The following is a 27,802-nucleotide window of genomic DNA, read 5'->3' on the forward strand; positions in this document are numbered from 1 at the left end:
CGCAAGTTCCGACCGGTACACAAGCAGACAGCCGCATGTGGCTCAAACAACCACCGGTCCCTGGTCGTAGGGCCACACGGTCGTCGTCTGTCCCTGAGACTGACCCAGTGAAGCCCTCCCAGCCTGCACCACCGAAGGCACAGCGAGAGAAACAGAAGAAGAAGAAAGTCCCCAAGGCTAACGACATTGCGGTGGCACCCATCCCACCGCTTCCTACAAGCTCTGCGTCTGAGGACGAGGTGGAGATTCTGGCGTCCACTTAGGACCTCGAACTCGCCGGTCCCTCAGACGCCATGGATAGCGCTAGCACCGGTGCTCAACTGGAGGCAGCAGGTGACCCAGTGGTGTAATCTGCCTTCCAAGTCCCGTCACGCCTTTCTCAGACATGGACAATACCATTCTCCAGTGGAACTGCAGCAGTTTCTTCCACCATCTAGCTGAGCTCAGACAAATTATCAGCCTTCACCTTTTCTCCTGTATTGCTATTCAGGAAACTTGGTTCCCAGCAATGCGAACCCCCGCCCTCCGTGGCTATCGGGGTTATTATAAGAACCGGGCAGCTTATGAAAGGGTGTCTGGTGGCGTCTCCATATATGTCCTTAACTCTCTTCACAGCGAGTCTGTACCTCTACAAACAGCTTTAGAGGCTGTCGCTGTTCGGGTGTGGACGCCACAAGCTGTTACCGTCTGCAGTCTTTACCTTCCACCGGATGGTGATGTCCCACAGCATGTCCTGGCTGCTCTGAAAGCAATTGCCGCCACCTATCTTGTTACTGGGCGACTTCAACGCCCATAACCCTCTGTGGGGTGGGTCAGTGGCGACAGGTCGAGGCGCCACCATTGAGCATTTATTGGTACAGCTCGATCTTTTGCTTTTAAATGATGGTTCCTTCACACACTTCAGCGTGGCGCATGGCACGTACTCCGCCATCGACCTTTCGATCTGCAGCCCTAGCCTCTTACCGTCTGTCCAATGGAGAGTGCATGACGACCTGTGTGGTAGTGACCACTTTCCGATCTTTCTGTCACTGCCACAGCGTCAGTCTTCTCTGCGCCCTTGCAGGTGAGCTATGAATAAGGCTGACTGGGACTTGTTTCCCTCCACTGCCGCTATTGAGCCTCTCTCTAGTAATGACATTGATGCGGTGGTTCAGTCGGTCACCATCGGCATCGTTACTGCCGTCGAATCTGCCATTCCCCGTTCTTCTGGGTCCCCTCAGCGGCGGACTGTGCCTTGGTGGACGCTTGAGATCGCTGAAGCGATTAAAGATCGCCGGCGGGCGCTACAGCGTCACAAGCGACATCCCTGCATTGAACACCTCATCACCTTCAAACGGCTGCGTGCGCGAGCCTGACGCCTTATCCGTCAAAGCAAGCAGGAGTGCTGGGAGCGGTATGTGTCCACCATTGGCCTCCATGTCTCTCCCTCGCAGGTCTGGGCCAAGATCCGACACCTCTACGGCTATCGGACCCCTGTCAGCGTCCCTGCGCTCTCACTGAATGGAGCAGTTTGTACAGACTGACGAAATAGCCAACAGCTTGGCAGAGCATTTTGCTCTTAGCTCCACTTCTTCCAATTACCCACTGGCCTTCCGCTCCATTAAAGAGCGGATGGAACGTCGGAGCCTTTCTTTTCGCACCCACCATTCTGAATCCTACAATGCTCCATTCAGAGAGTGGGAATTTCACAGTGCGCTTGCCGCTTGCCCTGATACCGCTCCTGGGCCACATCGCATCCACTGTCAGATGCTGAAACGCCTTTCAGTGGACTGCCAGTGACGGCTCCTCAACCTTTACAACCGCATTTGGGTCGAGGGTGAGTTTCCGTCGCAATGGCGGGAAAGTATTGTTATCCCCATTCTGAAACCTGGGAAGAACCCTTTGGAGGTGGACAGCTACCGTCCCATTAGCCTCACCAACATTCTTTGCAAGTTGCTTGAACGGTTGGTGAGCCGGCGGTTGAACTGGGTACTGGAGTCACGGGGCCTTCTGGCTCCATCTCAGGGTGGGTTCCGTAAAGGCCGCTCCGCCGCCGACAATCTGGTGAGCCTGGAGTCGGCCATCCGTACTGCCTTTGCCCGCCGTCAGCACATGGTCGCTGTCTTTTTCGACATGCGGAAGGCGTACAATACGACATGGCGTCATCACATCCTTTCTACGCTTCATGGATGGGGTCTTCGGGGCCCTCTGCCGATGTTTATCCGCAATTTTCTGTCGTATTGTACCTTCCGTGTGCAAGTCGCGGCCTCCCATAGTTCCTCCCAAGTCCAGGAGAACGGTGTGCCACAGGGATCTGTTTTAAGTGTCTGCCTGTTTTTAATAGCCATTAACAGGCTCGCTGCGGCGGTGGGGACGTCTGTCTCAGCGTCCCTGTATGCTGACGACTTCTGCCTTTACTACAGCTCTATTGGCATTGCAGCTGCTGAACGTCAGCTACAGGGCGCTATCCGTAAGGCGCAGTCTTGGGCTGTAGCCCATGGCTTTCAGTTTTCGGCTGCCAAGACCTGCATTATGCATTTCTGCCGGCGACGCACTGTTCACCCGGAGCCGCGGCTTTATCTTGATGGCGAACTTCTTGCTGTGGTGGAGACCCACAAGTTTTTGGGTGTACTTTTTGATGCCCGGATGACTTGGCTGCCTCATATTCGGCAGCTTAAACAGGCGTGTTGGCGGCATCTAAATGCTCTGCGATGCTTGAGCCACACCAGCTGGGGCACCGACCGATCTACCCTGTTACAGCTCTACCAGGCGTTAATCCAGTCCCGTCTGGATTATGGGAGCCTGGCTTATGGCTCCGCTTCCCCATCTGCGTTGCGGGTGCTTGACCCAATACTACACAGTGGGATGCGACTTGCCACTGGTGCCTTCCGCACCAGCCCTGTGGACAGCATACTAGTAGAGGCAGGTGTCCCTCCCCTGCGGTTACGGCGCCAATGTTTGCTGGCCGCTTATGCTGCCCATGTTTTTAGCTTGCCTGGGCATCAAAACTATTGTCTCCTGTTCCCGCAATCGGTCGTCCATCTGCCAGAACGTCGGCCCCTGTCTGGTTGTACGATCGCGGTCCGCGTCAAAGAGCTTCTCTTCGGGCTTAGGGTTTTCACTGTTCCACCTCCTTTCCGGGCCACTTTGCGTACACCCCCATGGTGTGTTCCTCGCCCTTACCTTCAGCTCGACTTGGCACAGGGCCTGAAGGACTCAGTCCCTCCAGAGGCCTTCCACCGCCGCTTTTATTCCATCCTGGCCACGTATCAGGGCTCTGGCATTGTTTACACTGACGGTTCGATGGTTGCTGGTCGTGTCGGGTATGCACTAACTCTAGGGGACCATTCCGAACATCGTTCCTTGCAAGATGGCTGCAGCGTTTACACTGCTGAGCTGGTCGCCATCTTTCGTGCCCTAGAGTATATCCGCTCCTGCTCAGGTGAGTCCTTCGTTATCTGTAGCGATTCCCTGAGCGGTTTACGAGCTCTCGACCAATGTTTCCCTCGTTCTCGTCTGGTGATGGCTATCCATGAGTCCCTGCATACTCTTACCCGTTGCGGCCACTCTGTGGTCTTTGTGTGGACCCCCGGTCATGTCGGTATCCCGGGCAATGAACATGTTGACCACCTGGCGAAAGAGGCCACGAGTAAACCATCTCTGGATGTTGGCCTCCCAGAGACTGATTTGCGGGCAGTCCTCCGCCGAAAAGTTTTTGCGCTTTGGGAAGCTGAATGGTGCGATCGGATCACGCCCAATAAACTCCGTGCCATTAAGGAGACGACGACTGTGTGGCGGTCATCCATGCGAGCCAACCGCAGGGACTCAGTCGTCCTTTGTCGGCTCCGCATTGGCCACTCCCGGCTGACACACAGTTATTTACTGCGCCGGGAGGACCCTCCTCTATGTCGCTGCGGGGCGGCTTTGACAGTGGCCCACATTTTGTTGGCCTGCCCCCTTTTAGCTGTGGTCAGGTAGACATTTGCATTGCCTGATACACTCCCTGCCCTTTTATCTGATGACCCTGTTATGGCTGGCTTAGTTTTACGTTTTATTCAGGCAGGGGGTTTTTATCGTTTACTCTGAGTGTTTGTTATGTTCTTTTGCATTGATTCTGCCCATTGGCCTACGATTTTAATCTGAGTTTTTAATGCGTTTCTCGGTGGTTGACTTTTCCCTTTTTTTTCCCTATGGTCGGCCAACCACCGCCACACTGCCTTTTTCCTTTGTGTGTGTGTTTTTAAGTTTTGGATCAAGGAACCGATGACCGTTGCAGTCTGGTCCCTTTAATCCCCCCCAAACCAGCCAACTACACAGCCATCATTTCACCACCACACCCAGTCTTTTAATTTCTTTTTATTTCTCTCCTTTCCACTACTTTCCCCTTCCCCCCTCTGCTCCTTCTCTCCTGCCCTCCGCCTAAACTGCAACACTTCACAGTCTGCCACTCCCACCATACTATCCCTCCCCCTCCCTGCCCCAGCCTCCTCCTTACCCCCACCCAGTCGCCACTCCCATCATGCACTAGTGCTGCTACTCGCAGTGTAGTTTCAGCTCTCTGAGACTGCAGACGTGTGTGCAAGTTGTGTTTTGTGTGTGTGTGTGTGTGTGTGTGTGTGTGTGTGTGTGTGTGTGTGTGTGTGTGTGTGTGTACTGCTGACAAAAGCCTTAATGGCCGAAAGCTATGATTGTGTGAATCTTTTTTATTGTGCCTATCACAACTCATCATCTCCGCTATATGGTGAGAAGCAACTTTCCTTCTCTGGTTTTGTTAATTTGTGAAAGATAAAGGTATAATTTGATAATATACCCAGTCCTCAATTTTTGCTCAGTGTTGTGTGGCAGATGCCCAAATTCATTTTCCCATACCTCTTCTGAGCAGTGTGTTGTGTTATGTTATAGGGTAAGTGGTGGTAACAGGGTTTTAATATGAAACACCGTAGTATTTGGAGACTAATAATGCCAACTGGTGGCAGCTTCAGCTATCACAATCATAATCTTTTGTTTCCACCATTAGAGGTAGCAGAGATCAGTATCTCATTCTTTATGGGCACACATTGTTTCCCGACCTCCAAAATTTTTGTGAGTTTAGATTCAGATATTTTTTCTGCTATCTTATTTACAACTTAGCTTACTATTTATGCTTTATGATTAATTAAACCTACAAACAATAATTTTAGTTACTGGAAACTGTTTATTCAAAGTCTAGTTTCATTAGCTAGTTTCGAAAATGGTGTTGGGTGGGAATATGAAGCATGCTGTTCCATGTTACAGCCCCTTTAAAAAAAAAAAAAAAAAAAAAAAAACCGATGTCACCATGCCAAGAACCACGTTATGGCCTTATAAAATGAGAATATGACAAAAATGGCACCCTGAATATATGTTTCAAGCAATAATGGTTGTCATGGATAAAACTAAAACTCTAAATGAAGCAGCAAGATGTTTCAGTATACCAAAAGCCACACTCTTTAGAAAGGTGGCTAGAAATGATATAGATTAAAATACTTTAAAAGATGAAAAATTAAGTAGAAAACCTGTTCTTCCCCAAGAAATTGAAAATGATCTTGTTGAGTATTGACTGTTGACGGAAAAGAAGTTTTATAGACTCACTTGCAATAACGTGAGGTGAATGGCTAATCAGTTGGCAGTAAGAAATCAAATCACCAATTCGTTCACTGATGATTTAGCTGGAAGGGCATGATTCAGTCACTTCATGAACACACACACGAGTCAGCTTTCAGTAAGAAAGCATGAACGAACATCACTCTCTCATGCTACCAGCCTTAACCCAGAGAGTGTCATGAAATTTTTTGATCTTCTGGAAACCAAATACTCTTAAAGATTGTTAGTCTCCTGACTGGATCTTTAGTGTTGGCGAGTCTGGTTTTAGTGTAGTGCAAACAAGAATTCCACATGTAATTGGCGTGAAGGGAAGCAAACAGATAGGAGCCCTCGCTGCTGCAGAGAGGGAATTCCTGTGACGATCATCACATGCCTGAGAGCAGGTGGTAACTTCACGGCTCTGATGATGATTTTTTTTTTTTGCACCAGTTAGTCATGCAGATTGATGAAAGGTGTGTCTCCAGGAGCTGTTGGAAAATGTCATCCTTAAGACTGGATACAGACCTATCTATTCACTAAATGGTTTACCCACTTCATTACACATATGAAACCTACAACTGAGTACCCTATCTTGCTCACAGTGGATAAACATTAGCCTCACACCAGGAATATAGAAGTCATAATAAAAGCAAAAGATAGTCATGTAAACATTATCTGCTTGCCACGTCATACTACACACAGACTACAGCGTCTAGATAGGACTTTAATGAGCCCCCTGAAGACACGCTATAGTGAGCATATTCAACAGTCACTAAGAACAGGTAGTATGGACACCTATGAAATTGTGGAGAAGTTCGGAAGGGCATACCTCAGAGTCCAGTCCAAAGTGGTGCAGTAGTAGTCAATAGATTCAAATGCACCATCATTTATCTTCTAAACAGAGGTATTTTCACAGAAGCTGATTTCATTGCAGCTGAACATGAAGTAGAACAGTTTGCTAACAGTGGTGAAGCACTTTGTGATGGTGAAAATGATGACCTACAAACTTCTGGAATTGATTGCAGAGGCAATTCGAAGGAAGTCAAGGGGGGGGGGGGGGGGGGGCAGACAGTAGAACCATCAACATCTGTAGGCTGTGTCAAGTCACAACACATCTCTCCAATCCCAAGTTCAAAAAAGAAAACATCAGGCAGGGGTCGGAAAGCCCTTGTAGCTATTATCACAACCAATTTGCCCTATAAAAACTCTTTGAATTGTTCCACAGACAAGAAACAAATTGAACTGAACCTATAGAAGAAAAGGCATAAATTCAGGTACCTCCCTCATATAGGCCTAACAAAAGTCACCAAGACCAACCAGCAAAATGTCAAAAAGATCTACAAGAGAGAAGACTGTTGACTCCGGGAAATGACGATTCTTCTCAACAACAAAAAGAAATGAGGATGAAAGTTTTAACAAGGAAGAGGAAATAGAACTATCTTCTGGTAGTTCAAACGTGATGGAATCTGTTGGGAAAGAAGTTCCGGAAAACAATGATCCAGACCTTGTGGTGAGGCATTTAAAAAGTCAAAATCTGGAGAGCTTTGGGTTCAGTGTGCTATGTGTCAGGAGTGGGGTCATATGTTGTACAGAGGGTGTGAGACTGAAATGTTCATTTGCGACTTTTGTTCATGAAGAATTGTAAATTGTGAATCCTAATTGTTGTTTATAGCTCATAAAAATAATTTTACTACAAATTTATACTGTAACTTGTGATTTTTTTTCCATTTGACTTCAAAATTCAGTTTTATAATATCATTAATAAAAATATAACTAGCAGTGTTTATTTTATTATTTATTTTAACTGAGTTTCATATTACCACCCCATTTCAAATTGCTCATGATTTACAGAAAGTTAAAAAGAATCTATTGTAATTATTTAACATGTTCATTTTTCATCAAAATCATTATTGATCCTCTATAATAACACAGGTGACATTTTTGACGGAACAGCCACATTTTAAATTCAGTAACTTGCTTTAAACAAAAAAAAAGTGTTCCCCTATTATATTATATTATTATGTTATAAAAGTGTTGATTGAACACATTGAGGATTTCATAAGCACTGTATTCATTACATTGAATTATATTGTGTAGAATATATCAACCATTAAAAGCGTTTTCCCAAATTTTATACCAAAGACCAAGAGTACATATTTTTCTCTAATTTGCATAAATTCTTCAAACCAATAAATATCTTGTAATAAACACTTTCTAAAGTAGCCTATGTTCTTCATAAGTGTCCAAACTACCTCCATACCAAATTTCATTGTAATCAGTTCAGCAATTTAGTCTTAAAAAGGTTAAAGGCAAACAAAGTTTCACATTAATACTATTAGTATGGAAGTGTGGTTGTGCATTTGTAAAAATTAAGTAGTAATTTCCATGGGTAGTAAATAAGTGAATAATTGTATATGTCATTTTACAGTTCGCATATATAAAATCTATTATGTAAGTAAGCATGTACGGAAGTAAACAGTTCACAAAAATTCAATTTATACCACTTTTGTTTCACACAGATGGTAATATAGATGCACCACCATCATTCAAGCCTTCTAAAAAGTACTCTGACATATCTGGATTACTGGTAAGTATGTATTTATTTTTGAAAAACAAACACTACATCCAAAGGGCTTTGTTTTAGCATTAAATAGATTTATGTTAGAGAATTGCTAAAGACCAAAGATAATTGAAAATATTCGAATCACTGGCTGGCAAATGTTACAGATTGCCTAGAAACATAAAATGAAAGTTAGATTAATGAAGACAATTCTAGACAATATTGTAAGCATATCTTTTTGCATATTTTGAAGAAAATTGTTTCTTCTTTCATGTTAACAAAGGCTGGAATACAATTTACTTTACACTCACATTCAGGGTTAATTTCTTAATTGGTTTTGAGCCCATTTCACTTTCTTGGTTAGAAACATTATGTTAGACATTGCTTTCACAAAAGTACTAATAACAGCATTCATAACAAAAAAAAGGTTTCTAAATTTATAATGCACAAAGAAAGAAATAACGTTATCTACTCTTTATCTTTACATTACAACAACTTGTGATGCTGGAAAATAAAAGGAAGAAAAAATTCCATCAGGTGAACGTGTATGCTTAAGATATAAAAACAAAGTAATTGCATCGGCTATGGAAGTGGAAGGTCCCCCAATAAATTCCCCGATTTTCTAAATTTTTGGTTTTATGGTTGCAGTCAGTGAATCTTAATAATATTAGTAACTGCACTTTAGTTCCACCCCTAGTTCCAGAAATGCTAATTACACTCATTGGCCTTTTTGTTTGGTCAACTTGGCAGCTGCCTGCTCCATGTTTTTGAAACGCAAATACTAGACTATCAAGAAACAGCTCAGCTGTGGAAACTTTCTTCGTACCACTAGTTTAAGATGTTCCAACATCCCAGAATATATTTGGCAATAATTTGATGGTCAGTTTGCTTCCTGGAGTGTTGGGAATTATCGTACTATAAAAACTTGGTGTTTTGTTGTCATTTCGGTTTGATATTCTGAATGATTCTCAGTTAAGGGGTGATGTCCAGTTAGTAACTTTACGTTTCTAAGTCCAGGAGCCTCAGTCAAATCAGAACTACTACCAGTCTTCGCGTTTGCATTGGGAATTATCCACGTTAGCCATTACTGGAACAATGAAGGAGTATTGAATGATGCAGTTGTTCGCTAGCAGGATGAATTTTGTTTTAGGTAGCAGTTCTAACATCTCTCGAAACAAAATTTTTACCTCTTCTCTGACAGTCATTGATCTGAAGATGAAAAACTTACAGAATTACCCAGCTGCTAATACATGTATTTCTCTTCTTCTGCCAAGATAATTTTTAGCTTTCTGTGAATACACAATTTTGCTGTCTAAAGTGTGGCAGTGTATAATTCGTTAAGTGGGTTTCATTATACATCTACTCCTCTGTTACATTTCCATAATTTTGTGGTAGTGTTGTAACGTAACTTCTCTGACTGTGGACTGCATATAGACAGTCTACTTTGAGGCAAAAATATGGAAATAGACTTCTGTCATGAGCTTATGCTTGTACGCTATAGATCGTAGCCACAAGGCATACAGCATTCCATTCAAATGGGTGGGTGCAGGCTGCCTGGTGGCTACTGTCTGCTGAATCAAGGGGAATTCTCATGCAAAAAATCGTTCTGATCAGGACAAAATGCCGCAAGCTCTCTGACAGGAATGCTTGTAAAATGTTTTTCTATGAGCAGGGGTAAGTCCGATAATACACTATCATATTTCTTTGACAAAGATTTGATCAAAGATATGATCAAGTATTCATCACATTTGTTTGACAAAGATATTTGATGTGGCGCTAGAAAGGGGTATTACACTGTCATCATATTTTTCATCAAATTTCAAGATGGCGGACAACATCTTATTATGCACTGCAGTTGCTACTACCACAATTGCACTGTATGTGTGTGTTTGGAAGAAAAGCGGCGGAAAAAAAGGAAACATACTTGAATGAAGCCTTAGGTATTATGTCGAGATAGTAAAAGCATTCAGCAAAAAGTGTTACTTGAGCTTCTTGTGGAGGACATAACGTATTTACGAATGGATGAAAGTGTAGTATTTGCTCATTAAAGTGGCTTCTCGTATTGCAAAAGAGAATACTCTTTTGAGAAATGCTATATGTGCAGAAGACAGGCAAACTGTGACACTGGGATTTCTTGACACAGGAGAGAGCTACTCTAGTTTACAATACAACACTCGAATATCACATTGCCGCGACCGCTACGGTCGCAGGTTCGAATCCTGCCTCGGGCAAGGATGTGTGTGATGTCCTTAGGTTAGTTAGGTTTAAGTAGTTCTAAGTTCTAGGGAACTGATGACCTCAGCAGTTAAGTCCCATAGTGCTCAGTGCCGTTTGAACCATTTATCACATTGCACATTAACCAAAATAATTCCAGAAAGGTGTGAAGCGATATATAAAGCACTGAAGGGGGAATATGTGAATGTAAATAAATGTTTTGTACACTATATGGGTGATAACTAATTTTTATTTGAATAATTTAATTAATAGAATTAGTGTTCCAACAACTACAAAATTAATAAAAAGTATGAAACAGATGAAGTGCTTTTTAACTTGTGGCATCTAGAGTTCAAGAATAAACAAAATAGAATGGACAGCTAAGAAAGAATTTTTTATTTTCTGTTCTCTATTCTGGCTTGCTGAAAAGGTGCTGAATGTTTCCAGATGTAGAGGTGGATGGCTGTAGCTGTGATTGTGGACATGAAGTCGCCTGCAACATATTCCACTTGCCCGTCAACACACAATTAATAGCATGCACTGTGCCTCTTGCACACCCCCACTCTTGTCGAGGCAAGTTTATTAAAAAATAAAAAAAGAGAGTCGAAGGAACACACCAACTTTGAAGTCATATTTACAGACACACTACAGAGACGTCAAATAGCTGTAGCAACACCAGCGATCCAAGTGGTTACATTTCACATTGCAAAGAACAGAAGACGAACTACTTTTATGATCAAATCTACAACAGGGCCCTAGATTTTATCATATTTATTTCATGACAGGCAACATTTGACAAAGTTCCCTATGACACCATCAAATTTCTTTGACATTATTATTTGACATATCAGCTTTGACAAAGAAATATGATAGTGTAATACCGGCCTAAGAAAGTAAACTAAATTATCCTTGCAGCTCCATCAGACAGTTGCTTTTAGCAGATGAAATGCAGTTTAAAAAAATACAGGATGTCTATGTTTCTTCACATTACTTCCTTGCGTATGAGAGGTCTGGTGAATTGGTGATTGTACAATATTCCGTGAATAATGCCAGGGTCCACCCTTGTTTGGAATCCTATTTAAACGTGATGACTGCTCCAACCAACTAAGATGAAAATCATTTTATATTATACCATGATAGGGACGGAAGTCACAGCAAATGAAAACTGTAAATGTTACTTACAGATGAAATTTAGTTTTTATGTCATTATTAAAAAATAAGAAATGAAAAAGTGTTGTTAACTGTTTGTGAACAGATGGTTCTACACAGCTCTCTGTTTCTTTTCATATTGTACAGATGTTTTCATGGTTACAGAACAAGATATGAATGGGCACATTAATTTGTTTGGTGTGTTTGCTAACCTTTGCTGTTATTAAAATTACATATGCATTTTTCTTTTTGTTGGTGGAAACATAGGGAGCAGTATATAGAAGTCCAACATAAATATAACCATGATAAGGTCAGGACACAAATGACAGAAGTCCGTGTTCGTTAACCAACTGGTCAAAGTTAATAAGTAAGCTTATCATTTTGGCAAAACTTGGTGCTTTGAGTTGTCATTTCAAATAATTGTGTGTGTTAGTATTAGGTCCAAGCATGTTATTCTGATAAATTATTTTTAAAAAATGCCATTTTTGAAGCAACTAGCTGCAGCAGTGACGTTCACACTCATTTGCCGACATTTTTAGTTGTGGGCATTTATGTATGGCAGTTATGTATAAGAAGAAGGTTTAAGTTTGCCACTGCTGTTCTGAAAATTATTAAATTCGTTCCTTGATTATCTGCACTCTCTAGATACACTATCAGTACAACTAATAACCACTGCGACATATTTGTCCTACATTTAAATTAATGTTTGAGTTGTTATGTGTTCCCTAAGTGTTGAAACTAGTGCAGACAGCAATTGAAATGAAATCTGCACTTTAGAAAAAAACTCCCGGTGACCTGCTACACCAGACAGTTGTCACCTCCCAAGTGCCTGGGAGAGATGTGGATGGAAACTGCCACACAGCTGGTCCGAAAATGGTTCAGATCAGTGGCCTCTAGCACTTCATAACAGAAGGTATAAAACAGGTTTCCTCTAGTCTGTCCCACTGATGTAGAAGTGCTGTTAGTACTGGTCCAGACAGTTAGTGATTTTCACTTTCCTTAAAGATTTAAGAATCAGAAACTACAGGAAAAATTTATATTGTTCTTAGTGTAACTACAAGGAGTGTGTTAATACACAACATGGTTTGCATGTAGACTCAAAATCATCTTAATACCGATTAATAATTATGTTTATGGATTTTGTCGCAGACTGCTCAGAAGTTGTGATTATCAGCACCTTCGTGACTCACTGAAAGTCCAGCGGAAATGTCTGACTAATTTATTTGAAGTGTGGCATCTCAAGTCGTATCGATGTCTGCATTCACTGCCAGTCTGTGAAGGATGACAGGAATATAGAAAAGCATGTGTTAGTTGTGAAGAGTGTAAAACACTGTGGGAAAAATAAAACAGCACATCACTTACTAAATCTGTTTAAAAACTCCGCATAATGTCATGCAAAAATATATGCATCGTGAAAAATCTTTATTTTATGGAGGAAAAAAAATTGTCCTTTTTGTTAAACTATTTTTGCTTGAAATTCATCTGTTGGTAACACCTAACTTTGCTCCAGTTGGTATCTCACTTTTTGTTTCCTGTAAGGTACGGTTGGGGCAAATGTGAGTTGTATATTGGTAGCACTGTTTTTCCTTGTCTTTTATGCTGTGCAGCAGACAGTACAGGTTTCCAGTTTAGCGTAATGAAAAGGCGAGGGGTCTCGCAAATTATGTCACCCACTGTACATTTGACTTTTTTCATGTAACGTAAATGTTATTTGTAATTATTTGTTATCAAACAATTATAAAGTGTTAAAACATTTTAATAAAAACACTTCTGCTCAGAAATTTATCAAGTATGATTACAAAATATACAGATATCTTCATTGTTCATGATTACTAGTAAACATAAAAGGTGTGTGCCAGAAAGTGAACATGCTAAGTGTAACGCCCTAAGACACATTTCTGAGTACATCAGTTGGCTCAGATACTTTGCTTAACCTCCTGAGACCTGATGGCAGTTGCCTTCTCTCTCTCTCCCTCCCTCCCTCCCTCCCCCCCCCCCAGCAGATTTTATGAAACAACAAGCAGTGGAAGGGAATTTGCAAAAAACTTTAGAATTGTAATGAAAAATCCATGACTTCCAGTAGTGTCCATTACAATGAACTCTGCGGGTTGGTGGCAAATAATTAAGCGTTAGAAAGAAAGTGAAAAATGTAAAAGAAAAAAATGATTAATTGGTAGTTTACTTAACAAAACACAATCTTATTTGACAAATATCACTCGAATCGTACACTGATAATGAATTTTAAAAATAGACAAATTGTGACAATTTTGTTTCTGATGATACACAGAGAAAGAGTTGTTCTGTGATGTTCAAATGGTTCAAATGGCTCTGAGCACTATGGGACTTAACTTCTGAGGTCATCAGTCCCCTAGAACTTAGGACTACTTAAACCTAACTAACCTAAGGACATCACACACAGCCATGTCCGAGGCAGGATTCGAACCCTCGACCGTAGCGGTCGCACGGTTCCAGACTGTAGCACCTAGAACCGCTCGGCCACTCCTGCTGGCGTTCTGTGATGTTAGACAAAGGAAAGCTGAAGAGCCTTGGCACTTTATTTTGATTTTCTTTGTGCAGACAGTATTCTTACATCTCATACTATTGTGAGGGCAATAACCTGCCTTTTAGGAGTTAAGTCGTCGTCTTCCTCTTCTTCTTCTTCTTCTTCTTCTTCTTCAGAATGTTGTTCCTCTTGACCACTTAACAAATGCTGTGCAGCTCTTTGTTTGAAGATAAGATTCTACAGGTAACTCTTTTTTTTTTTCTAATCATTTGTAGTTCAATCAGTCCTGTACTGAATCCAGCCATTTGCAATTCCCAGATGTATGAAGTGAAAAATAGTTGTACAAATTATTTTCTGGTTGTGGTACTGATCCTGTAATAACTCATTATACGGTCAATCAGGTGTATGCCACCCATATTTTTGATGTAGTAGTCGATTACTATTAGATGAGGAATCTGAATCTGTCTTTGATCCATAGGCTTCTACATCTACATGGATACTCTGCAAATCACATTTAAGTGCCTGGCAGAGGGTTCATTGAACCACCTTCACAATTCTCTATTATTCCAGCCTTGTATAGCGCGCAGAAATAATGAACACCTATACCTTTCCGTATGAGCTCTGATTTCCCTTATTTTATCTTGGTGATCGTTCCTCCCTATGTAGGTCAGTGTCAACAAAATATTTTCACATTCAGAGGAGAAAATTGGTGATTGGAATTTCGTGAGAAGATTCCGTCACAATGAAAAACGCCTTTCTTTTAATGATGTCCAACCCAAATCCTGTATCATTTCTATGACATTCTCTTCCATACTTCATGATAATACAAAACGTGCTGCCTTTCTTTGAACTTTTTCCATGTATTGTGTCAGTCCTATCTGGTAAGGATCCCACACCATGCAGCAGTATTCTACAAGATGACGGACAAGCGTAGTCTCCTTAGTAGACCTGTTACATTTTCTAAGTGTCCTGCCAAAAAAACGCAGTCTTTGGTTAGCCTTCCCCACAACATTTTCTATGTGTTCCTTTCAATTTAAGTGGTTCATAATTGTAATACCTAGGTATTTAGTTGAATTTACGGCTTTTAGAGTAGACTGATTTATCGTGTAACCGAAGTTTAACAAGTTCCTTTTAGCACTCATGTGGATGACCTCACACTTTTCGTTATTTAGGGTCAACTGCCACTTTTGGCACCATTCAGATATTTTTTCTAAATCGTTTTGCAGTTTGTTTTGGTCTTCGATGACTTTATTAGTCGATGAACGACAGTGTCATCTGCAAACAACCGAAGACGGCTCCTCAGATAGTCTCCAAAATTGTTAATATAGATAAGGAACAGCAAAGGGCCTATAATACCACCTTGGGGAACGCCAGAAATCACTTCTGTTGTACTCGATGACTTTCCGTCAGTTACTACGAACTGTGACCTCTCTGACAGGAAATCACAAATCCAGTCACATAACTGAGACGATATTCCATAAACACGCAATTTTACAAGCCGCTTGTGTGGTACATTGCCAAAACCTTCCGGAAATCCAGAAATACGGAATCGATCTGAAATCCCTTGTCAATAAAGCACTCAATACTTCATGTGAATAAAGAGGTAGTTGTGTTTCACAGGAACAATGTTTTCTAAACCCATGTTGACTGTGTGTCAGTAGACCATTTTCTTCGAGGTAATTCATAATGTTCAAACACAATAAATGTTCTAAAATCCTGCTGCATATCGACGTTAACGATATGGGCCTGTAATTTAGTGGATTACTTCTTCTACCTTGCTTGAATATTGATGTGACCTGTGCAACTTTCCAGTCTTAGGGTACAGATCTTTCGTCTAGCGAATGATTGTATATGATTGTTAAGTATGGAGCTAAAGCATCAGCATACTCCGAAAGGAACCTAATTGGTATACAGTCTGGACCAGAAGACTTGCTTTTATTAAGTGATTTAAATTGCTTCACTACTCTTCCCAATCTTGGGTAATGCAGTTATGGCTACCTTTTTTTCATAATACTTTACATTAGAAATTAGTTTGTCTTCTCTCACTGTCTGGTCAACAGATCCATGTCTGTAATTTGCAATAATCTTGTCTGCTGTCAGATGGACTGCTTTGGGTATTCTTGACCTCATTATTGTTCCTGAAAATGATTGTATTGACATACTACCTATTTTGCTTACAAAAAATAATAATACTGCATCAGATAATGTCATTTGGCAATAATCACAACAGGGTGGCACTAAGTCCCAGCATTCTTTTCAGTGGACTTTACCCTTTTGTAACAATAGATAAAGAAACATGCAGTGCAACCAAAACTTATTACACGGCAAAGCCATGTAAACAACACTTACGGATATTGTCTACCAGAGCTACATATTTTCATGAAATAAGTTTTGAAAAATACACAATAACAAAAGAATACTAATGTGCAATAGTAGCATGTAGTCAACAAAGCTGCTACTTAGTGCCAAGTGATTGTAGTGACCGTCTCTCCCACCAGAAGGCTGCACCACACTGTCTATTCAAAAATACTACAGGTATTATCATGGAAAATGCAGAATCTTTGATAGTAGGAAACAAAAGTCTATGCACATTAGAATGTACATGAAATCTCCCTTCTCTTTTTAATTTTTGTCAAACATTTAAAGTTTCTGTTCGGCATAACATAAATTTCAGGCGTGGTATGCCAACTGAATGTAACACTGTCATTTTCATAAATAATCACTTCACTAGATGTTAATACTAAGTCATCTGTACTAATGGAAATATTATACACATCGTGTAAATTGTCACCAAAAGGTAGTAGACAACAAAAATCCACCCAGTCATTTTGAAATTGTTGACAAAAATCTATCAAATACATGTTCCACCAGTTTAAGTACATTAACATCAAATAATCTGTACCAAACAGTTGGATTACCTACAACAACTGATGAAAGAGGTTTTTCAGTAGTTAACATATTGTCATACCTTTAGTTTGAAGAAATTGCCATTACACTCCTCTAGAGTTGATGAACTGGCACAGGAAACCTATACCTTACATAAACCTGAACTTTGTTTTAGAATAGTCAGACCAACACTCATGCCTAAAGTTTGTTTTGGAATAATATTTAACTCAACAAGATCTGCAGTTAACAGATTTAGGACTAAATCAGACCGTGCAAATACACCAAAACGTAACTCCATTGTTTTGTTTACACTGGCAGACTGTAATTTAGAGATTTCATTATTTATTTCTATGCCCTCTTTGCGTGAGTCAATTATTTGTTCTAATTTGGGCATTAGTTACATTTAACTCTATATTTATTTCCAAAAATGCCTTCTAAAATCTAACTCCTTGATCATCAGTATTTGAATGTGTTGGGTCTCCTTTTAATTCAGCCTTACCTGCATCTAATTTAGTATCTAGCCTATTTGAATATTTGGTAAAGGTTTTGAATATATCTTTTAAACATGACTACATACTCGTGGTCAAACTGGCGTATAGCTAAATCAATATTTGGTTTGAAATTAATTTTCCTTTACTAGTGACTGTCACACCAGTAGGAGTAACTCCATTAGAAATGATCCTATAAACACAAATACACTTGTAACTACCCACAACACACAACCACCTCAAGCAAAAGAAATATAGCACACAACACGGCTCATGAAAGTTAATTTTGTGTCACGGTGTGTAGTTATGCTGACACAATGCCGGATCACTGTACTCTGTGAACTGGGTGGTTATTGGTTGATGAGCAGCAGGCATCACTACAGCCAGCTGCTGTGATGTAGCTTTAGACCTGATAAAAAACTACACTGAAGCACCAAAGAGACTAGTGTAGGCATGCATATTCAAATACAGAGATATCTAAACAGACAGAACACAGCGCTGCAGTTGGCAACACCCTTATGAGATAACAAGTGTGTGGCACAGTTGTTAGATTGGTTACTGTTGCTGCAATGACAGGTTATCAAGATTTATTTGAGTTTGAACATGGTGTTATTCTCAGTGCACAAGCGATGGGACACAGCACCTCCGAGGTAGCGATGAAGTGTAGATTTTCCAGTACAACCATTTCACGAGTGTATCATGAATATAAGGAATCTGGTAAAACATCAAATCTCCGATATTGCTGCGGCTGGAAGAAGATCTTGCAAGAACGGAACTAATGAAGACTGAAGAGAACCGTTCAACGTGAGAGAAGTGCAACCCTTCTGCAGATTGCTGTGGATTTAAATGCTGGGCCATCAACAAGTGTCAACGTGCGAACCCTTCAACGAAACATCTTCAATATGGGCTTTCTGAGCACAACACAAAGATTCACGCCTCACCTGGGCCCATCAACACCAACATTGGTTTTGATTCTCATTTCAAATTGTACCGAACAGATGGACGTATTCGGGTATGGAGACATCCTCATGAATCCATGGACCCTGCATGTCAGCAGTGGACTGTTCAAGCTGGTGGAGGCTCTGTAATGGTGTGGGTTGTATGCAGTTGGAGTGATATGGGATCCCTGATACGTCTAGAAACGACTCTGACAGGTGACACATTTGTAAGCATTCTGTCTGATCACCTGCATCCATTGTTGTCCAATTGGGCAATTCCAGCAGGACAGTGCAACACCCTACATGTCTAGAATTGCTACAGTGTGGCTCCAGGAACACTCTCCTGAGTTTAAACACTTCCACTTCAGCATATCTAGGATGCCTTGCAATGTGCTGTTCAGAAGAAATATCCACCCCTTCATAATCTTGCGGATTTATGGACAGCCCTGTAGGATTCATGATATCTGTTCCCACCAGCACTGCTTCATACATTAGTGGAGTCCATGCCACATCGTGTTGCGGCTATTCTGCGTGCTTGCGGGGCCCCTACATGATATTAGGCAGGTGTATGAGGTTCTTTGGTTCTTCAGTGTACCATCAACCACAGGGAATTACAGAAGAGGCTTGCAAAGTCGATTTGGACATGCTTTCATGGCTGGCTGGGAGTGGGCATGGAGATTAAGGCCATGGTGGTGCAGCCTGCAGCGAGGCGCACTGTTTGTACTCATGAACAACCATCTCAATTCCTGAATCAATGCCAGGCCAGTAGACAAATTGCCATGCAAGGACCTCCATGCCGGTCATCCGAGAGACCATGGTGCAGGAGAGCAAGTATATGAGTTCACAGGACTGGAGCACAACAATGCTGGAGTCATCGGAGTTGATGCTAAGGAGAAGCATTCTGTTGATGACTGTCAGCTAATGACAGAGGAAGAAATAGTTACAGAGTAGACAAGACACCTTGGTGGGCAAACACTTGGGCCAGCCATCACACACAAACTGAACCAAACAATGGAGCACAGGATCCTGACAGGTGACCTGGGTTAAGTGATGGGCCATTACTGGAAATTGATTAACTGCTTGCTGGGAATGGTCGTCGATCAGAAAACAGACATTTTCAACTTCGTCGAAGGACGAGTTGAGTCCTGTGGACAAGCGTGACAGTGTGTCCGCATTTGCAAGCTGCACTGTCAATCTGTAGTGAATCTCATAGTGACATACACTCAAAAACAAAGTCCAACACCGTAGTTTTGTGTGGTCCTATTGGGAAGGTGTGAACAAGGGACAAAAAGTGGCACAAGCAGTTTATGATTGGTGATGAGGTTGAATTCGTTGCCCTAGAGAAAGACATGGAACGTTTGAACTGTGTACACAGTGGCCAGAACCTCTTCCTTGATTTGAGAATAACTACGTTGGTCTTCGAGGCATACACGATAGGCTGTCTCTAATTGTTCTAATTGTCACCATTCCTGTGAGTCAAGACTGTCCCAACCCTGCACAAGGTATCATCTGTAGCAAAGAAAAGCTATTTACCCAGCCGAGGCTAGGCGATAACTTGAGCAGTGACTTGCTGTGGGCTAATGCTCTGTCTCAGCCCGCCAAACAAACTAAAGGAACTCCTTTATTACACAAGTTGTTGTGTGGATGAATTTTGTCTGCTGCACTAGGGAGGAATTTGAAATAATAACTGACTTTATGCAGAAACGACTGGAGGTCCTTTAGGTTCCACGGTGGAGGTGAGGTAGGTTGGAAATTTCCGCAATATGGTGTTCCATGCGTTCCATATGTTTGACACCACCCTTTGAAAGAATGTGATCCAGATATTCAGTTTTCATCTGAAAAAAGCTTTGACTTTTGCAGCACTTGAGGCCTCCTGCATGCAGTTTTGTGAACAGGATACAAAGGTTAGCGAGAAGTTCCTGCCTTGAGGGACCGATGACAATGACGTATCAAGATAATTTGCACAGCACGGTACACCGCTTGTTAACTGTCACACAAATCTCTGAAAAATGGCAGGGGTGCTTGCGATGCCGAAAAGCAGGCGCATATATCGGTATTACTAGAAGGGAGCGTTAATGACTATAATTTGTTTAGAGGCGTAATCAAGATGAAGCTGCAGGTATAGTTCTGCCAAATCAATTTTCGGAAAACACTCACTGCCCACCAACTTTGCTAGAATTTTGGCAGTGCGTGGTATTGGGTAGCAATTGATTATGAATTAGGCATTAATAGTGATGTAAAATCCCTACATAAACGAAGTGCCCCTGCAGGCATATAAATAACCACTAGAGGCATAGCCCACTGTATAGAAGGGACTGGTTCAGTCATGCCCAGGACTTGAAATCTGTATAATTTCTCCTTGACAGCCTGTCACTGAGCAAAGGGGGTATACCAAGCACGACAAAAATTGGGAATGGCCATAGGTTTAAAGGGTGATGTGAGCCTCGTAGTCCTTTGCGGTACCCAGTCCAGGTGGAAATGGAGACCTGAACTTACAGCAGAGTTCATTCAGTGCCTGGACTGGAATGCAGTCAGGAACAAGATGTGCAGAATCCTGAATGTGAAATCTAAAAACTGTGAATGGTTCAAGACCAAATATGTTTTCTGACATTGCACTGTCGACTGCTGTAAATGTGATAACCCTTGTGACATGCTGATAGACAACATTGATTGTGAACTGGCCTGGAACAAGAATAGCTGCTTGCCATAACCAACCAAATGATTATCTGTTTAGGAAATAGTAAGACGGCCAAAGTGATTATAGGTTTCAAGGTTCACTAGTCACACAGTGGCCCTGTATCGACCTGGAAACAGAATGGTTGTTGCCGAGTTTGCAACATAACAGATATTGCTGGGTACTCTGAGCTCATGGCAGTGTACTGCGGACTTCCGTAAAACTCCAGCCAACGATGGAGGACTGGCTGTGCAGGCTGCTGTGGCAAACAGCTGCCACATGGCCTTCTTTATGACAAGCTGCACACCGAGCCTGCTGGTGCGGGCAGCAATTGTGGGCATGCGCACGGAAACATCAGGACCTGAGGGGAACCAGCATCAGCAGGAGGCACTGTCTGACTGCAAACCCAGTGAGCTTGACGAGGGTGTCGCTGAACGATGCCTTGTCTGTGAAAACTCACACACTGATGTGATGTCCGAGATGTCCTCAGAATGTTCCGTCATAGCCTGACAGCCAAATCCGGCGACGTACCTCCATGTCAGGAGCAGAAAAGACAACAATGTCATGCACAGATAAATTTTCATTTGCTACTTAAATCACAGGGGTTAGCCACTCACGCCTGATAGGACTGGTCCGGTTTCTGTTGTCGCTGGTGAAACTGCGTACAGGAAGTAGTGGTGTGGCTTTACTTAAGAAAGTAAGTACTGAGCAAGTCACATATTTTAGGAAATGACAATGCTGCCGAGTCCAATAACAGAAATTTTTCAAAGCAAATGAAATGTTTTGGGTTCAAGTCAAGACATCAAGTCTTGACATTTGCAGAGTGGGTCATCTACCTGAAACGGTGCAATATGTTGCTCCAAACAGCACGCGTATGAGTCCCAATCTTTCTTCACTTCCTGGAATGGTGGAAAAGCTGGGGGAGCACACGGGCGTGCAGAGGAAAGTTGTGGAGGGTGTGTGCAGGAGTGTGGAAATTCGTAACCAACTGACAAAGTGTGGTGTTACCTTTTTATTATTTTATCTTCTCCTCATTATCTATTGAAACAACATCGCATTGTAATGTAATTTTAATTTTCACCAAAAGCACATTCAACACAGCGGGAAAAATACACGTCTTTCGTAACAAGACAAAGAGAGAGAGACATCCATTAGCTCTTAAAAACAAAAAAGTACGCAAAAGTAAAAAAAAAAAGAACAAAATTATTTATAAAATCGGTCGCTGGCGCAGCGCTCTTCTGCGTGCGCGATCGTAAATTATAACTTTGCGGAAGTCAAAGTACCATTACAATGCCTCCTCTACTGACACGCTCCGCAAGCGAGCGTGGCAGTATAGAAAATTTACATAGATACATATATATATATGAGAAAATAAGAAATTTACATATTACAAAAAATATTTCTGTGCACAATGCTCTTTGCATATCAGTCTTTGTATACAGTCTTTTTGGTGTGTATCTTCTTTAGGAGTCGTAACATTAATGTCTTTGAATTGCAGCGTATTATCGTTGCTTAGCACAGCGTTTGAATTCAGTTCACATGATTCGTGTTTACAATGGAATTAATTCGAACAATAAATGTTTCTATTATATTGCTCCAATGTCTGTAAACGTAGTATCGGATTCTGAGTGTGTGTATACTGCCTGGATCTCTTGCGTGTGACTTGAAGAAAATCCAAAGTTTGTTCAATGTGTCAACACGAAATTGTGATCTCCAGCAGTCGAATTTTGGTGGCGTCTACCGGGGTATAAATGGTCAATGAGGGCACAGGAAACACCTCACTGCCTACGACAGGTGATGAGCTTGTCTTTTACACCAACCTGAAGACCTGCCGGCTTCCACAACACCATACACTTCAAAGCATATTGACACTACGTACATATTGCTTGACCAGTGTTCCATCACGTTGGTTTCTTCTTTGCATTTTCAGTTGCATTTATATGAATCATGTGCTACATTCACAAGTCCTTTGCAGCTCATTAACATCTCCTTAAAATACATTTCTTACGTAAAGTACATAAATATACAAATATTTACAATTAATCATTATACGAGATACATTGTTGTCATATAGTACATATACAGAATTAAATGAAAAAATATAGTCAATCTTTTTTTTTTTTTTTTTTTTTACGTTACATTCAATATCATTGTGCTGACATGTGAATTACATTATATTCAGATTGAAATATACATTCTATTTGTTAGCTCCTTTTTTTATTTTTTTTTTATTTTTTATTTTTTTTATTTATTTATTTATTTATTTTTTTTCGTTACACTTGCAACATTTGAAGATAATTGTGGCAACTCGCTAGAATATTCAACTTAAAATTCATCTTGCTCCTGGAATAAAATTTACACATATTTCAAGCTTCAAGACAGCCCTCTGTAGGAGGATAGGTTCATGGGATGGTTGCTGACTACTTCATAAATACTAGTAAAGTCATCCCCTACAGTGGACTACACAAAATAAAATATGATAAATAAAATACATGTTAACTTAATATAATGTAAAAGTTCCTATACCTAATACCGTTTCTAAGTGTCGTGTCCCCACTATTGCTGTTTCTAAGAATGGTACCCCTCTATCATCATTTCTAAGAGTGGTGCCCCTCTAAATATCTTAGGATCCTACAAGTATGTACATCAGTGTGGTAAGTATATATATAGTTCAAGTCAATCATGTTCCTATAAAGTTTGTGTAGTTCATCTCCTTCCTTTCATGAGTATCAAGTAATATAAATAAATGTTTTACTTAATAGATAAATAAATCTTCTTAGATAATTGCTGCTGCATTCCATGCTGTATATCCATTCTGTATTTACCTTGTGGTACCTGTAAAATTCTATTCATAAATAAATGTGTGTGTATGTCTCTCCATACTGTCAGATAATCACGAATTATATAATGTCAAATATTTTATCAACATGTATAAATTTTTCTAAGGGAGGGATGAAAGTATGAGCCGCAACAGAGGACTGACGTTTTGTTTTCTCCTTATTCTCCTTTCTATTTAATGGTGCATTAGTTCAGTTCAGTAGACGAGCTTTAATTATGTCATTAGATGACTGCTAAATATGTTCTCTTAAATAATTCTTCCAATCTGAAGTGTCAAGCCTACATAACTCCAAAAATTTCATTACAAGTTCACATTAGATTAGTGTTAAAGTGTTATAGATTTAAATCTTCTGGTATATTTCCAACAGTGGCTGCTGTAAATAATTCTTTCCACATAAATCTATACTTTCACCTTTAGTTATAAGAATATATAAGACACCACATAAGTTATTATCTCAGGCATACCAATCTTTCAATAAATAATTTTCTTTCCACTACTTTCATTATGTATTCCAAGAGTACATGTGATATAGCGTTCAAATCTAGTTTCTCTCCTCTCAACATATTCTCAATTACTCATAACATTCTCACCTATCCATTATTAATTCTTCACAAAATAACATACTTATTCCTCAGCATTATATATATATATATATATTTTCCTCTTATTCATCACCACTTTACCTCTCTCCATATTACTATTTATCCTCTTATTAAACTAAAATTACATTCACTCATCTCATTCAGTCACTCACATCACTCATATCAACATTACTATTATCACATGCCTCCTAAAGAAAATAATTCTGTTCAGTTCTCTGCCTCCTCTAATGTGTATATGCCTCCTCTAATGTGTATATGCCTCAATAGCAACTCCTCTTATAACCAAATATCTTATTAGCTATTGGATGGTTCACATTGCTTTCTACACTTACCTGCATTCATTAGATTGTAAGTATCTGTATAACTTAAATGTAGGCTCATCATAATTGTATATCATATTAATTATCTTCTTCTCATTGGCTAACATTTTACTGTATGTATTTTTTCAAATGTCTGTGTGGATGTAGACCTCTGGGTTTATGTGTTAATGGATATTCTAATGAATAACAGCCAGGGTGTGGAATATTTGCAATTCGGTATGGTCCAGAGTATAAGATCTGCCATTTCCTGTTTAAATGTTTCAGTTTTGTGGGTTTAGGATGTGTTCTTAGTAAAACTAACTCATCAACTTGAAATGTTTGTGCTTTCCTGACACCTCTGTCATATTTCTGCTTTCTTTCCTTAGCTTTGTCACATAATGTTGTGTAAGCTTGTCTTACCTTTTCTTCTAAACTAACATGATTTGTTGTTGCTGTAAGTTTAGGTAGAGGGTCTGTCCATTCATTTCTTTCTGTTTTATCCATAATTAATTCAGTTGGTGTGTATCCAGTAGAAATGTGAGTTAAATTGTTCACTATTTGTTCAAATGGTGCTAGGTATTCTACCCATTTTGTGTGCTTCTCTGGTGTGTGTGTTCTCATAAACTGTCCAAATTCTCGAAATGTTCTTTCTACTGGGTTTCCTGCTGCGTGAAATCTTGAAATTAAAATATGTTTAACATTCTGTTCTTCAATAAATGTCTTCCATTTTAAACTGGTAAAATATGCTGCATTATCCGTGATCATAACTTCAGGTTTTCCTATTCTTACAAAATAATCTGTTAATAGACGTCTGGTAATAGCAGTGGTAGAAACTGAACGTAAAGCATATAATTTTAAATACTTTGTGAAAACATCTAACACAGCAAGGATGTATTTCATTCCTCCACGTGCTTGTGGATAGGGTCCTGCAATATCTAAAGAAATTAGCTGTAATGGCCTCTTAGGTATGATTGGGTGCAATTCATTCATGCTTGTGCGATTAGAATATTTGGCTTTCTGACATATGATGCATTTCCTAATATTACTCAATACTCTTCGCCTTAAATTTGGAAAATAGCAATATTGTATAATCTTATCTGTACATTTGGTTACACCATAGTGTCCCCAAGTTCTGTGTGTAAATAAAATAAAATCATCAACATGAGCTTCAGGTAAGCAAACACACCAATGCTGTGATTCAGGGTTTCGTCGGTGGAATAATACTTCTTTGTGTAACGTGTAATATTTTTCAAGATGTGGGTCTGTTCCTGCACGTAATTTATTCTTTATCTGAATCCACCTGGGATCATTGTCCTGCAATATGGCTAACTTCCTGCACATGTTTTTGTAGTAAGGTGCAAATGTACCGTCATACATGAGTAAAATTTTAAAATATGATGTTTGTTCTGTCACATCTGAAAATTCTTGTAGGCCTTGTGGCAAACGAGATAGAGCATCGGCTATAATGTTGGATTCTCCTTTTACTTGTCCCTTTGTCTTATCTAAAATGATCTGTGTCATTGTCTCAAACTTCCCATCTAAATAATCATCACATAATTTGCATTCATGTACAAGTTTTTCTGCTAGAGTTGTGTCATTCTTTAAAGATGCTACATCTGCTCTGTCTTCAAGCTTTTCTAACTTTTCCTGTAAGGATTTCTGCTCCAATGTTACATCATTTAATCTGTCTGAAAGGTCTGTAATCGTCAGGTCTAAGTGTTCTTGGTTTGTTTTTACGGAATTGTGTGACTGTCGTAATTCGTCAACTTGGGTACTGGTTTTCTGTTGTTCAAAAACTACTGTTAACAATTTCTCATTACATCGTTGTAAGTCAGTTTTTGTCTCGTCACTGAATTCCACAAATACCTTTTCTTGTCTCGTAACCTTGTCTGATAAGTCAGTAAATTTCCTTCCAAGACTACTGGTGGTTTCTGTCAAGTCGGCAATTTGTCTCGACTGTTTTTCAAAATTTTGTTTTATGTCCCGTGTCAGTTCATCGAATTTAGTGTCAAATTTCCCAATGTCACGTTTTAAATTGTCGTCTAAAGCGTCAAATCTTTTGTCTAAAGTGTCAAATTTTCTGTTTTGGTCACCAAGTAACTTCAGAATCTGGTTGAGCATGTCAGAGTCCTGTGTCTTAGTTTCGTCATTTTTTCGTGTCTGATTGATGTCTGGTTCTGAAGTTGACGTTGTCAATGTCACGTTTTGTCGCGTAGTACTCACTCTCCATTCGCCTGTATATCTGTTTAAATATAGGGGTTGTTGTCTTAATCGATCCGGTAAAATTATGTCTTGAACACCCTCCCTATTAAGTTCAATATTCATTTGACTGTCGGACATGTTTGGCAATGTGTCACTTTCACTAAGCTCGTCCGCGGAAACAATGTCTACGCGTCTAGCGTCCATCTTGCGGTTTTCACAATTAATTGTAAATAAAATTTTCCAATGGTAAAAAAAAATTTTTAAATATGATATGTTGAAATTGAAATTTCTCTTATGGAAATGGATATTTCTATATGATTTCTAATTAGAAATTGAATTATTAAACTGGTACTGAAATGTCCCTCTCACAAATAAATGACTGTGAATATGCTCTTCACTTATCATTTGCAATAATAGTAGTAAATCAATTTTAACTAGAATTTGAAAAATAATTTCGAAATAAATGGATCGGAATAAAGGAAGTACAGATGGCTGCTTGAAACTGGAAAAATGTAAATTTCTGTACTCACCAATTTTTTTCAGTCTTATGTTGCAAATGTAGCGTCAAATATAGTTTTCAATCCAAAATTTTTCTTTCGCGTCCGTGCAAATTATTTTATGGAACGTTATCCTTTCCCCATTTTTTTTTTTTTTACCAAATTAATTTCCTCAGCATGAAAATAAAAATTATCACAAATTAATAACAGGGAAAACAAAATTGTCGTAAATTTCATGCACGTAACATTACAATTGAAATGAATGAGACTTAGTCCAAATTCATTTTCTGATGCTATTAAGTGGTTAAAATTAGATAAAATGTCCAAAATTTATAATAATTGCACTTGTATCAAATCCAAACTGCACTTGT

General features: G+C 40.1%; 1 protein-coding gene across 2 annotated transcripts in view; it reads left to right on the forward strand.

Annotated features, from left to right (window-relative positions):
* LOC126263153 (INO80 complex subunit C) overlaps window positions 1-27,802 on the forward strand; it is an 89,728-nt gene that overhangs the window by 54,205 nt on the left and 7,721 nt on the right. The window contains exons 4-5 of one of the 2 annotated variants that reach the window (XM_049960187.1): window positions 8,100-8,167; window positions 12,281-12,416. In XM_049960187.1, the coding sequence (XP_049816144.1) occupies window positions 8,100-8,167; window positions 12,281-12,400 (188 nt within the window). In that variant the 3' untranslated portion in view covers window positions 12,401-12,416. The remainder of the gene's footprint in view (window positions 1-8,099; window positions 8,168-12,280; window positions 12,417-27,802) is intronic. The other variant, XM_049960186.1, reaches the window with a different exon arrangement.

Source organism: Schistocerca nitens, chromosome 6 (genome assembly GCF_023898315.1).
Source record: "Schistocerca nitens isolate TAMUIC-IGC-003100 chromosome 6, iqSchNite1.1, whole genome shotgun sequence".
Classification (NCBI taxonomy): domain Eukaryota; kingdom Metazoa; phylum Arthropoda; class Insecta; order Orthoptera; family Acrididae; genus Schistocerca; species Schistocerca nitens.